This window comes from Manacus candei, unplaced genomic scaffold (assembly GCF_025592945.1).
Source record: "Manacus candei isolate 608988 ecotype Guabito, Panama unplaced genomic scaffold, ASM2559294v1 h1tg000046l, whole genome shotgun sequence".
Taxonomy (NCBI): Eukaryota; Metazoa; Chordata; class Aves; order Passeriformes; family Pipridae; genus Manacus; species Manacus candei.
The window spans coordinates 8129486-8141950 of record NW_026138094.1 but is presented as its reverse complement, the minus strand read 5'-3'; the positions used below and the strand labels follow the sequence as shown (position 1 = coordinate 8141950).

Below are 12465 nucleotides of genomic sequence, written 5' to 3'. Positions count from 1 at the left end.
TTTGTTAACTCTGTTCTTTCAGTGAATGTTTGCAATTGCACTGATCTTGCACCTCCAAGGTTTTGTCGACTGGGTATCTCTGTGGCTGCTTTTGGTACTGATGCTCCCAAATGTAAAGCAAGCAAGAGATGCAGGACGTAGTGAGGGGGGCTTTTCTAACCACAAGGAATCCATACAGCCCCAGGGTATCTGTGGTGCTTGAGGATTATCAGAACCTCACAGACTGTGAAGAAAGAAAAGCCTGTGAGGTGGTGTCTGTTTTCAGCTTATGATATCTGTTTTTGGACAAAGATGTCCAATTTCGATCTCTGATGTACACCAATTAAAACTCAAAGTAGTTTTCCTGCTGTCAGTGACACCCCAGTATGTCAGAGAAAGCAAGCTACATTTTTTAATTTCTGCAAGAAAGAATTTTTAAAGTATTTACTTGGAAATTTCGTCAACAAAAGGTTTCTCCCTTAGAAATTAACCTTTTTTGAACAGTCAGTCAACCAGAAAGAGGATAGGTTTTGAGCTTCTCATTATTAAGGTGTTTCTCCCCAGCCTGATAGCTGACAGCACCACAGAACAAAAGCAAGGGTAAAGAAACTAGAAAGCAAGAAAATGTTTTCTCAGAAACCAAGACTGTCAGCTCCAGTACTTTGCATGTTGCTTATCTTCATACTCAGTATCCAGTTGAATAGCAGATTCCTCTGAATTGTAAAGAACTTATCTTCTCAGTTTCACAATCTACTCGGGAAAACTGCCATGTAAGCACAGGGAAATCTGACACATCTCTTTAGCATGAAGTGTTAAGCAGCTAAAATAACAACTATGTCCATTAAACCATCTAGGCAAGTAGAAGGTTCACATTTTATAACATTTTAACCAGCTTTTCTTCTTCTATTACATTAAGTTGTCACCACTTCTCATATTGTAAAATCTCTTTATGACCCACTTTCTTTTAAAGATTTTGATGGAGTCAACTGAAAATCGTGGAGATGTTGCTAAGGAGCATGGATTTTAATTCTAGAAAGTGGATGGATTTTTCATTCCAGAGTCCTGTTGACTTAGTGATGCTCCCTGTGGGCTAAACAGGCTCTTCACACAGAATCTGGATTGATTAATCAGGGCATTTACCTGCTGGGACCTCCTCTAGTGAGAAACATTTTGCAAGATCCACCAATCCCCATGGGACTGAAAATCACATCCTCGGTGGCTGGCAGTTCTGGAAGGCAGTCACTCAGTGGCCACCAGTGGTGACTGCAGGAGACAAGTCATTTTACAAATGTTTCTATAACACATATGTGACATTTTTCCTTGTTCTGGTAATTACCCTTTCATTCTCAAAACAGCTGTCACCATTATCCTTAATGTCAGACCTGTGACTTGGTGCCTAGGCCTCTGGAGGAAAATGTTATCAACAAATCTGTGACATGCTCTCCTCATCATCTTACTGAAGCATTCTGCAAACTCTTCCTGCCCTTTTTTGGACTCATTAACCATAGTAGCAAGCAGCTTAGGCCACACATACCTTGCTGTCTTTTTTCCCCCCCTCTTTACACAAATAGCTTAAATTACATAGGAATCTTTTGTTCTTGGTAGTCTGTAATTTAGGAAACGTTGGGGATCATTGAATGCACCTCATTCTTTTCCTGGTTTATTCTATCATTGGTCCATTTAATTTTGTAGTAAGTTCATTCCAACTGTTCTTTGTTAGAAAATGCTGTTTTGATTGAGATAAATTAATATACTGATGGGATTTCAGATCTGACCCCCTGCTCTGATCTCAGTATTTCCCCATCCCGATGTAGCCAAATGAGATTGAAATATGGTTCATTGTATTGCATGTTACTTTCCAATTGTGGTTTGCATATGAATGCAAAATAGGTTTTTCTTCTTGGTCTCATAGATTAAAAAAAATCTTTTATCAGACTATACAAATAATTTATTCTTCCTTGATCCATCAAGAATGAACAAATGGACTGTGCCCAGAGATTTGTTTGGAGAGAATTACTTGATCAATACTTTCAGCCATCAGGAAAAATTTATGTTAAGGTCATTCTGGGATTCACTTTAATCTTTGAGGGTCTGCAGACATCACTCAGGATAGCTTCTCATCATTAACATGTAACGGTGTGAAAGGAGGAATGGATTGAATAGCCAAGAAACATTTACAACCACTTTTGGATTGCTTCTTTGACATGAGACCCAAATTTTTAACTTGAGCATTCAGAATGAGGCTGCTGAATTCAGGGGTGAGACAAAGGGTAGGCAAAGATGGCCTGTCTTTTGGAGGTCCTGAGGAGCTCAAACTCAACATCAGGAACAGGCACAACCACAGAGTCCTTCCGAGCATGAAACTGGAACTGGGAGCTGAACTCCCCAGAATCCCCAGCTAAAATAAGCCCACATATAGACCAGTGAGAGATAGTCTGGTTTTGCAGAGCTTTTGGTTTGTGTAGAAAAGAGGAAGAGAAGCAGATGTGGAGATGTGAGGGCCCTGCATTGTAAGGCAGATACCCTGATAGATGGAGTCATGATCTCTCTGCTAGTCTTGGCTGTGCTTGTATCCTTGTGGAATTAAAATCTGATAAGAAACTACTGCCTCCATTTAGATCTACCTCAAAGACACAAATGGAGTTTAAAAATAATTTTGATGGATGTATGCTCATGTGGAAGCTTGGACATTCCTGAGCTACCATGGATTTTTGTGTTGGATGTTTTAAGTTCTTGATGCAAAGAGCCTTATTCTGCGCTGCGGGAGAGTGAAGGCAGCAGGATTATAGGTGTCCTCATCTGTCCTCAGTGCATCTGAAACCCTTCAGGGAATATGACAAGCTGCCTGCTACAGCCTTGCGTGCAGAGACAGATTTATATGACTAGCTGTGCATCCTAGTTTTGCACTGGAATTTCACATGGCAGAAAGCAGGGGAACATCATGCGTCAGGCTAAAAACTAATGTTTGCCACATGAACTGGCCTTCATTTGAGTGATGGCAGGGCAGAAAAAGCATGCAGCTGGAGTATGGTTTTGTAATTGTTGTGTAGAGTTGAGCTACAGGTCAGAGGCATCTGTTGGTCTGTGCACAGAAGAGCTTTGCTGAAATCTGTGGAATACGGTATTTAGTCTATAAGGTCATATAGTCAGGCCACTGATTTTTAGCCCCCAGAATTTCAGCCTAGTCTACTACTTGAGAGTGAAGATGTGGATTGCATTAGATACCTGGACCTAATCCAAAGCCCATTGAAATAATTTCAGCTTTCTGTATTTTCAATGGAATAAGCCTGTTTTTAAAGTACAGTTATTTGAATTCATAAAAAAGAGTTTTACTCTGCAATACTTCCGTGATTACCCTTCTCCCTAAAGATTTTGAATAGTGAACATTTTTATGGCACTGTACAATTCATATCTCACTTCGTGGTGTCCCCACGGATGGCTGCAGATGCTATTTCTGGTTTACCTTTTTATTTGAACTGGAAATGTTTCAGTGACTTTCCAAATGCTCTGAACTCTTCATTGGCAAAAGCCATTTACAGGCAGCGATGATCAAATGCACATGTTACGGCTGTGCCTGCTGGTTTAATGGATGTGTTTGTCATTTTCCTTTCACCCTCAGCTTTATATCCAGGCCAGACGCCCCAAGAACCTGACCTTGTCCATTGCCAGAGCAGCCTACCCTTCCCATCCTGTGAGGCTGCAGGGCGTGAACAGAGGAGCACCGTACCAGCAGTACCAGCCTGTTGTCATGCTCGAGCAGGATTATGTCATCCAGTGGGATGGCAGAGCACCTGAGGATGTTATCCTGTACCCCATCAACTTCAACAGGTACTGCCCTGTGCTGTTTTCAAAAGGTCTGGAGCTTTATAATGTTCCCAGGTTATTCACAAGTGACCTTTCAAAAGTCTCAGCAAGTTCCGAGAGTGTGGAAGCAAGGTGTTAAAGGTTGGCACTTACTGATGCAGGGAGATGCTTCTGCTTTCACTTTATTCCAGCTTTTTTTGATGTGCAGAGATGTTTCTCTTTCCAGAAAGTTTTGAAATAGAATCCAAATAAGTCCTGGCTTGCTGTCCCTGAAATCCCTCCAGAAGAGCTCTGGCTCTGGTTCATTTGTTTGTACTGGTTGCTGCACACATAATTTATCTCCCATATATATAAAGTGCAGAAATATATCAGAATGTACTTAAAACTTTACATCTTCTGTAATCCAAACAGCTTTGGAATCACTGTTTCTTTTTAACTAAAGTTTTAAAATGTTAGGTTTCAGCACAGCAAAATTACAGGCTGTGCTGTGTTTATTTCCCATGTTTTCTTCTAGCATTATATAAAGACAGGGTATATCCATTTTAGATGTTACTTTTGTCCCTTGCAATCTGTTTCACTTTGCATAACTTAAGTTATGGTTTTTAGTACTGTTCTTACTTCAGTGAAATTACTTGTGCTTTGCACTAGTACCACTGTTAGGACAGAGTCCTGCAACCCAGTCAGCTTAGCAGGGACGTGCATTGCCATGGTCTGCACAGAGGAGATGCTGCAAGGGATGAGCACCACAAGAAAGCCTGGCCATCACCTTGGGTTCTGCAGTTTGTGTGAGTCCTTGGTTATTGGCAAAAACACACTACAGTAAAAGAGAGAGGTTTGTAAATGAAACCTTACATGATTACACACAACAGAGGCTCGGGTTTCCAAAGCAGGTTTTAGATAGTTGGAATGAAAGAAGGCAGAGGCACTGAGGGCGTGAAGCAGCATGTACTGCTGGTGAACCTGGAAGGTTCCCAAGTCCCTCCAGTATTATCCACCAAACCCCACACCCATCCGCTGCTCCTCCAGCAGAGTCTCCCTGCTGTGGTTTTAGCGTAGGATAGTTTTGGCAAAAGCTTGAGTTCTATTTGGTTCCTCTGAACCTTGGAACTGAGAAAATCTGGGGGAAAAATACTATCCTTAGTTCCCACTACGAAGCCCTGTGGGAATGCTCCTGAGAAGGGCAGTGTTTCCTCTTTATACATGCCCATTCCAGCAAGTGACATCCAGCTGGTCCTCTTGATTTAAAGATGTAGTAGTTGCAGGGCCATGACTGAGTCTCTAGATGATTGGTGTTTGGGCACTCCTGTCACAGGGGAATTATTAGAATTAAATCAGTGTTTTCTGTATTAATATATCTCTGTGCACTTTAAGGAAGAGGAAAACCCATTAGTCACTCACGGACAAGCTGAGCTTTGCAATTATTATCTGTCTTAAAATGGTGAGCTATTTCCTTGCAATTACAGAGCTAAATCTTCTGACAAGTAACTGGTTGCTCTGTCACTGTGCCAATCCATACTTGCCAAAGCTTTGGCCCAGAGTCTTCAGACACAGATTTAAATTTGAAGGCAGCACTGAGTCTCTGGTCGATCTCAGCTTGAATTTTAGCTCTTATTTAAGCAGCAACTTTAACTACATTTTGCTATTGAAAACCACAATGTGGTTGTGGTTCCCTTTGTCTTGTTTGAAACCAGTTATTTGAACTGGGCAAAGGTTTGTAGAGTTTTCTGATCCAGAAACAGTTGGCAAGATATCTCTTTTGAAGAATTATAAACAAGAAGTATACTGTAACAAAGGAAAACCACAGTTTTACTTCATTTCATTTAGAGCATCTTGCTAAGAAATAATTGGGAACGAATTGTGTGGCTGCTCTGTCTACACCTCAACTATGCTGGATGCTTACTAATGTGAGACTTCAGGCTGATGCAACAGTGAAATGTCCACACTGCATGGAAAAACATCGAGAAAATAGATTCTTGTGGAAGGGTAAAGGAATTAAAGCAAAAAAGAGGCTTTAGGAGTTTGAAGGAAAACAAGGGTCTGCCTAAGCAGTTCCACATATGACTTTTACTAAGCATTGTATTTTAATAATTTCTGGAGTAGAAGAAATCTTGGATTGTGGAACTCAGAGTAATTAGACATAAAAAAACAGGGAAATTATTTTACCTGTCCCAAGTGGCTTTATGTTTTGTTTGTTCTTTTAAAATTCATAATACTGAATAATATCCCAAAAATGAACTCTTAATATCATAACATCTGTGCCAAGTATGATGCAAAACAAATCATGTTTGATGAACTTTAATAGCAATATTCTAGGATTAATAATTTCAGACAAAACCTGAGTGAACAGTTAAACTGTTGGAAGGCTATATCTGGGATGCTGCCTTTGCAGCTAGGCAGCCCTCGTGCTTCTGGAGTGATTTGCTCTGTGCTGGCTAAAGGAAGGTCAGAGGGGAAATAAGGAATTTGACAGGGAGATGTGTACCAGGATTGGGATTTCTGTGCAGGTCAGGCACAGCACTGATGTTGAATACTTGTATGATTAACACTTTCCCTGCCCCTGAGCCACTGTAGAAAGACTCAGTAGAAGTCATGCCAGTCTGTTGGAAGACTGGAACGCCCAGATTCCTGGGGTGGGCAGGAGCTGGTCGGGATGAATTCACATGACTCAGCTGAAATTGGCAGCTGTGAGCTGCAAATCTTGTCCAGTGAGTTCAGAGGCACCGCTCGGGTGGATTTGCTCAGCAGAGGAGGACACCACCTAGAGCAGTCACCCAGCAGATCTTTTTCTTGTGCTTTCTAACCTCTTTCTTTCTATCTTGCTGCAGTACTTGTGTCTTCCTTGCACTGATTCAAACCATGTTTAGAGTAATCCTTCAATTTCTTCGCTTCCATCAAAATATGCGGCTAAACCAACAGAATTGCTGTGTCCCCACTCGCTGCCCTGTGGCGCAAAGGGGCTTTTTGATGCCTGCTGGTGTTGCTCCCAGGGAGGGATGGACTGGTTTGCATTTGTCAGGGTAGCTGTATCTCTCCTTGGTTTGATGGGTAAACATAAAGCCACGGTGGAGACCCACAGGCTCTGTTTTCAGGCTGCTGGGGAACATTGCTGGCTCAGCAGAAATGCCTGTTTATGCTATGGACCGGGTTGTCTGACTAATGGCTGGGAGTCTCCCTGTGAGGATGAGAACATGGATGGGTATTGATGCTTCTGGAAAGAGGCAGTGCAAGACAAGTAACTTCTAAACGTTTTGGCTAGTGAACAGAGGGAGAGCACAGGCTGGAATTTTAATGACTAGGAATGAAGTGTGCTCCAGAATCAGCCCAGATTTGTTGAGGGTGTTTTTCAGGGCAGAAAGTGTGTACAAAACCTTCATGAACCCTCAGACCCCTTCTCCATGGGTTTTGTTTCTTTGTTGGAGTGGTTTTCACCTTCTCTGCCCCCTCAGAGCTGTTTGTATTTTTCCATTTGTTGTTTTTGGTTTTTTGGGTTTTTTTGCTGCTTCACAGAAGTATGAGAGTTATCTGTAAGACTGAGTTAAGGGCTTTCCTCAAAATTATTATCCCAAAGAACAAAGGTCCACAGAGAAAATTAAGCTTGTTACAAGACAGGGGAGAGGCTGGTAAGTCAAGAGAAGAGGATGGAAAACATAATTTGGTTGCGAGTAAGTGCCTTCTTTCAGGAGCTGGAGAACAGTACAAAGACTGTCACTTCATACATTAATCAAAGTCAGAAATGAAGTCCTTCAATTTAATGACTCGGGCTTTGTGCCTGTGCAAATTTTCTAATCACAGAAGAAGCGAAGGTAAATACTATTATCAAAGGCACAGGGCTGTTCCATAAGTCAGCCAGGCTTCTTTGTGCTATCAGCACATCTAAAGATAAGAATGAAATCTCCTCAAAGCACATATCTGAAGTATAGTGTAATACGTTGTGTTGTTGGAGTGGCCAGAAAGCAGTGGCAGATTAAGCATTCCTTGCTTTTAATGAGGACATACCTCTATACCTGGTCTGCTAAGGCTCAGAGGGAAGGGTTTTCCCTTGTTAGGGCTCTCTGCCATGGTTTGACAGGGCGAATTCAGGGAAATGTGAACAGTTAATAGTATAAAGAGGGTGGGTTTTGTAGGTGGATTGCCAAAGTCTTGCAAGAGGGGGCTTTTCTTTGTACTGCATCTCTCCTGCCAGATGCTGGCTCCAAGGACAGTGCTGAGCAGTATTTCCCAGGCTCTCTCCATTGGTACCCTCTGAGCTTTGTCTGGAGAGGCACAGTGAGGCTCATCATATTGGTGTTCTTTGGTGCCTTGATGCAGGAGTTCGATCTTTATGAGAGTCTTAAAAAAAAAATAAATTAAAAAATAAAAAAGGCAGGGAAGGCCCAAATTTCTTTTCAACAACAAGCAAAAGGGCAGATGCCCATGTGTGTGCCCAGGCACGTGTTCAGCCTTTCCCCTGCTGCGGTGTTTGTGCAGGGATGGGCATGGATTCACTGCTCAACTCCTGTATTTGCTAGGCTGAAGACCTGTGCTTGGGCTTGTTATCTTATTCACCAGTGAATAATCTTAATTGTCTGAAAATTCAAGAGCCCAGAATGAGCTTGGGCCTAAATTTTTCATTAAAAATACTGTACCCTTTCGACCTTGAGTGGTACAAAGCCTCCAGGATGCTGCAATCTGTCCAAAGGTGGAGATTTCAGTGCAAGGAAACTTACACAGCCCAAGTCTGCACTGAGACTCTGGGGGACTCATTATGTTTGTATTTGCCAAGGTTGTGTAGGTAGGTTTTTTTCCTATGGCTTATTATTCAATGCCAGTCTGATTCATACTTTCAGCTACTTGTCATTTTTGTGATTAAATTCCTTAGTGGTGATAAGGTCTGGAGAAAAACAAAGATAACAAGACAAGGCTAGAATGTGCTCGTGGCAGTCTTGCCCAGTTTAGGGATATTTCCTAAATTGTTTCTTTTTCAGATTAACTTGAAATGAGCTTTTCCTCTTGCTTCCCAGATTGATAAATGCACAGGAAGGCATAATTGGTATTTCAAAGTGGAGCTAACTGTTTAAGGCTGTGAATGCTTTCTTGTTCTTGTACGTGCATGAGTTCTGACCTGGATCCCCCAGATCTGGATGGAATACAAGTAACACCAGCACTATTTCCAATAATAATAAGTAAAGTGCTACTTGGGTTTCGTAGCCTGCCCTTCCTGATAACATCTATAATTCAGAGTTAATCATTCACACAACACAGAAGTCAGCAGATATATTTAAATTCCCTTCTGTCTATTTAAATCTTCTAAATTATCCACAGACCAACCCGTGGATGAAAGCCACAGGGTATTTTTTTTTTTTTTAAATTGGAAAGAAGCTAAAACATTTGCCAGAACACCAGGTTGCAGATTGCACCATTTAGTAGAGTTGGGCAGGAGCGAGTGCTGATGTTGCCATGCTCCAGCCATGCTAAAGCCCCCAAAGTCTTTGCCTCCCCACCTGTTCCCTTGCTGCCCTCTGTCCTCTGCAGCCAGGATTAACAAGGAGACATGTCCTTCCTGAGCTGATCATTTTACAGCATGAATTAGAGCAATCTGAGCATCAGACAGTCCCCAGATGGCTGTGGCAAACCAGGCTGCTTGTCCCTTTGAAACCCAACATTGGAAACCTGAGGGTTTTTCCTCATTTTCACCTTTCTCGTGGCCCATGGATTGGGGCTTGGGGGTCCTGAAGGAGCCTCTCCTGACCTGATGTGTATCCAAGGCACAGCAGTGAAAATACAAAGTATGCAGAGATAGAGTACTTGGGAAGACATTAAAAAGATAGAAATTGAATTGGGATGTGATACTTCCATGAAAACATGTAGGGTGGGGAAAAAAGATGAAAAGATTATGTACTGTATTTAAATGCAGGAAGTTTTTATTTTTGCTTGAATACATTTGTCTGCAAGCCAAATGCTGTCTGAGTCAGACCCTGGTTTCATGAGGATCAGCAGAACTGTACCTCAGGGCAGGATCCCTCCTGTAATTTGTTGAGCTTCACAAAAGCAAAAATCAATCTTTTTGCCCAAGGAGATGTGGATAAAACAAAAAGTTTTAATTTATATTAAGATATGATATTTTCAATGGCATTTCCTAAATAGCGACATTTAGGAAACGCATTTAAATCCCAATACACACAAATCTAGTTAGCTAAACAGACACCTGACTTGTTACTATCCCTGCAACAGTCCTTCAGAAGAGTCTATCCTTAACAACAAGGCCCTGAAAAAATTGGCTGGATGTTCACGCAACAGCCATGTTTGTCATCACAGGAGGTTTGGGGTGTGTTTAATGGAGTTGACTTGAAGAGAAGCTGAGGTTGGGAGAAATGTTTTGAGGGAAAAAACATCTGTGTCCTGACTGAGAGCAAGGAGTACTGACCTCCTCTGATTTATTCTTGGGATGAGTTGGAGGCTGAATGGTGGTTATGCTTTTTTTTTTTCCTTTGAAGTTTAAAATTCGGCCTGTGAGAGACAAACTTACCAAAGGAGTACGTGGGGATTTCTGCTTTGTTCCCATATTATGAACAGGGAAGTTTTAAATTCTCAGTTCTCTCCCTCCCTTTGAAAGTTCAACTCACGTAGATGTTGACCAAAATGTCAGAGGGGTTGTTTTTAAATAGGAGTAATAACAGTTGGGGGAGACTGACTCACTGGATAGAACTCTCTTGTTTTTTCAAACCCAGGGAAAAAAAAAATGTAATTTTTAGTTGTACTCTATGGCATTCCCTCATTAGCTTACCCCAGATTTTCATCAGTGAGATCAGGATTTGGACCTTGCACTTCCATGGTCATCAGCTACGTGACACACCATGCCAATAAACATGGTGGGACTGTTTTCTAGAATACTATTCATCAGCTTAGAGGTTCCCTTTGCTAAAATGCAGCCAGGATTGACATCCAGCATAACCAGAAACCCCGGCACTAGATGATACCCATTTGCCCAGGAATCACACTCCATCCAGGGCAGCCAATATTGTGAATTGCTCACAATGTTGAACAAGTGTTGTTTATCCTCTCACAGGCAGTAAGAGCCACAGACATGCACTTTTTCTGTGTTTACTCCAGCCAAATCTCATCTCCAAGTTACATGACTCATTTTATATCCCACCACTGACAAAGGTCTCCCCTTCTTTGCCTGTTTGATCATGTTTCTCTGAGTGTCTTTGCTTTTGAGAGTTTGGGGTTGAACTGGGGGGGATGTTCTGAGGGTTGTAAATGAGGTATGTATGTGTGTACGTGCAGATCTGTATCTACCACATGTCCAAGAACAGGAAACCTCTTGCCTGCTTTTCTGCCTTTCCCTTGTCCTTTTTATGCTTTTGCTTATCCCAGGAAGCCTGCTCATTGCCAAAACATAAGAATACTTTTTTAGCACTTTATCTGATGTTTTTGCTTCACCTGAAAGAGCCAGAACTGCAAATGCCAATATCCTGGTGAAAAAAGAGCCATTTCCAAAAGAAAATAAGCAGGCTAAAGACGTTGGTAAAAATGCATGAAGTGCACTGTGGGGATTGTTGAATGACAGTGACAGAGGGGCAGAAGTGCCAGGTTTTATACATGTCGGTGTAGGCAGACTCTCAAAAAAAGTAATCTTTGAAACTGTTAGGACCTACTAAAGTCTTTTTCCTAGCGTATATTTAGTTTTTCTCCTTTAAATGCCAATTTTATTTTTGTTTTTTTTGCAAAAACACAAAGAAAAATGTTGGCCTGATTAAGAACAAGAATGAAAAAAAGAAAGAAGAATTTTACTTATTTATAAAATGAAATTAACTTTTTCACTAGAAAAGCTTGAGGACACAATCAGTTAGCTTTTGGGGTGCAAATATCCTAAATAGCTCAAGTTAATTTTCTACACATATTAGTATGACCTTCATTTAAATTGGAAAGTCAGACTTTCTACCTGAGAATATTTCATTTTGTTTCTCTTACAAAAAAATTCCTAGAACGAAAGTTGAAGACTCAAAAAAAAAAAAAAGAGTCCTCTGTATTGCTACATTGGCATTTTGTTTATCAAGTCTGACTTCTACCCTTGTGTTTTAAGTGAGATTTCCCCCTTTGTTTGTGCTGGTCTTTAAGCACAAGAGCACCTAAAGCTACACACGTTCCCCCAGCCTTCAGGCAGAAATTACTTTGAATTCATAATTTGGTATCTACTATGAATTCAGTGTTTTCATTCCCTGCCAGTGCTGTGTGTCCCCCCAAGCCTCTGGGCACCTGTGACATTGTCAGCTCATGTGCTGGTACTGAGAGCAGCAAAACCAGGACTTACCTACAGCATATTTAGGCTGGTTCAAATTTTTCTTATTCTACCTACAAATATTCACCCCAGAGTAGCAGCTGATAAATAATATAGAATTAAGAGATTGAAGCAGAGAAATAAAACAGAACCCACAGTTAATGACCACCCAAAAAAAGAGGAAGGTTTCCTGTACTTCAGCCCAGCCAGGAGGGCCTTGTGCAGTGGCTGAGGAAGATACACACACATCTGTTTTACTTTTGACTCAACGTCCAGGATGTCCCACACCTGGTTACTGCTTTGCCTGAGGCTGCATTTCTCCCTCAGTTTTGGCAATGCCATCTAACCCCCATCCAGTGCCCAGCCCAAAGGCAGAGTCACAGGACTGTGCTATGCACAGGGACAGCAGCTATGCTGACATC

General features: G+C 41.5%; 2 protein-coding genes across 11 annotated transcripts in view; both read left to right on the top strand.

Moving 5' to 3' along the window:
• Positions 1–12465, top strand: part of CEMIP (cell migration inducing hyaluronidase 1) — a 113057-nt gene that overhangs the window by 26553 nt on the left and 74039 nt on the right. The gene's annotated exons all lie outside the window — the stretch shown is intronic.
• Positions 1–12465, top strand: part of LOC127475290 (cell surface hyaluronidase-like) — a 47169-nt gene that overhangs the window by 23209 nt on the left and 11495 nt on the right. For all 8 annotated transcript variants that reach the window (XR_007906165.1, XR_007906166.1, XR_007906167.1 and 5 more), the window contains one exon: positions 3599–3807. Coding sequence is in view for 5 of the 8 variants with exons in the window: in XM_051796938.1 (XP_051652898.1) it covers positions 3599–3807 (209 nt within the window). In the remaining 3 variants the exon portion in view is untranslated. The remainder of the gene's footprint in view (positions 1–3598; positions 3808–12465) is intronic.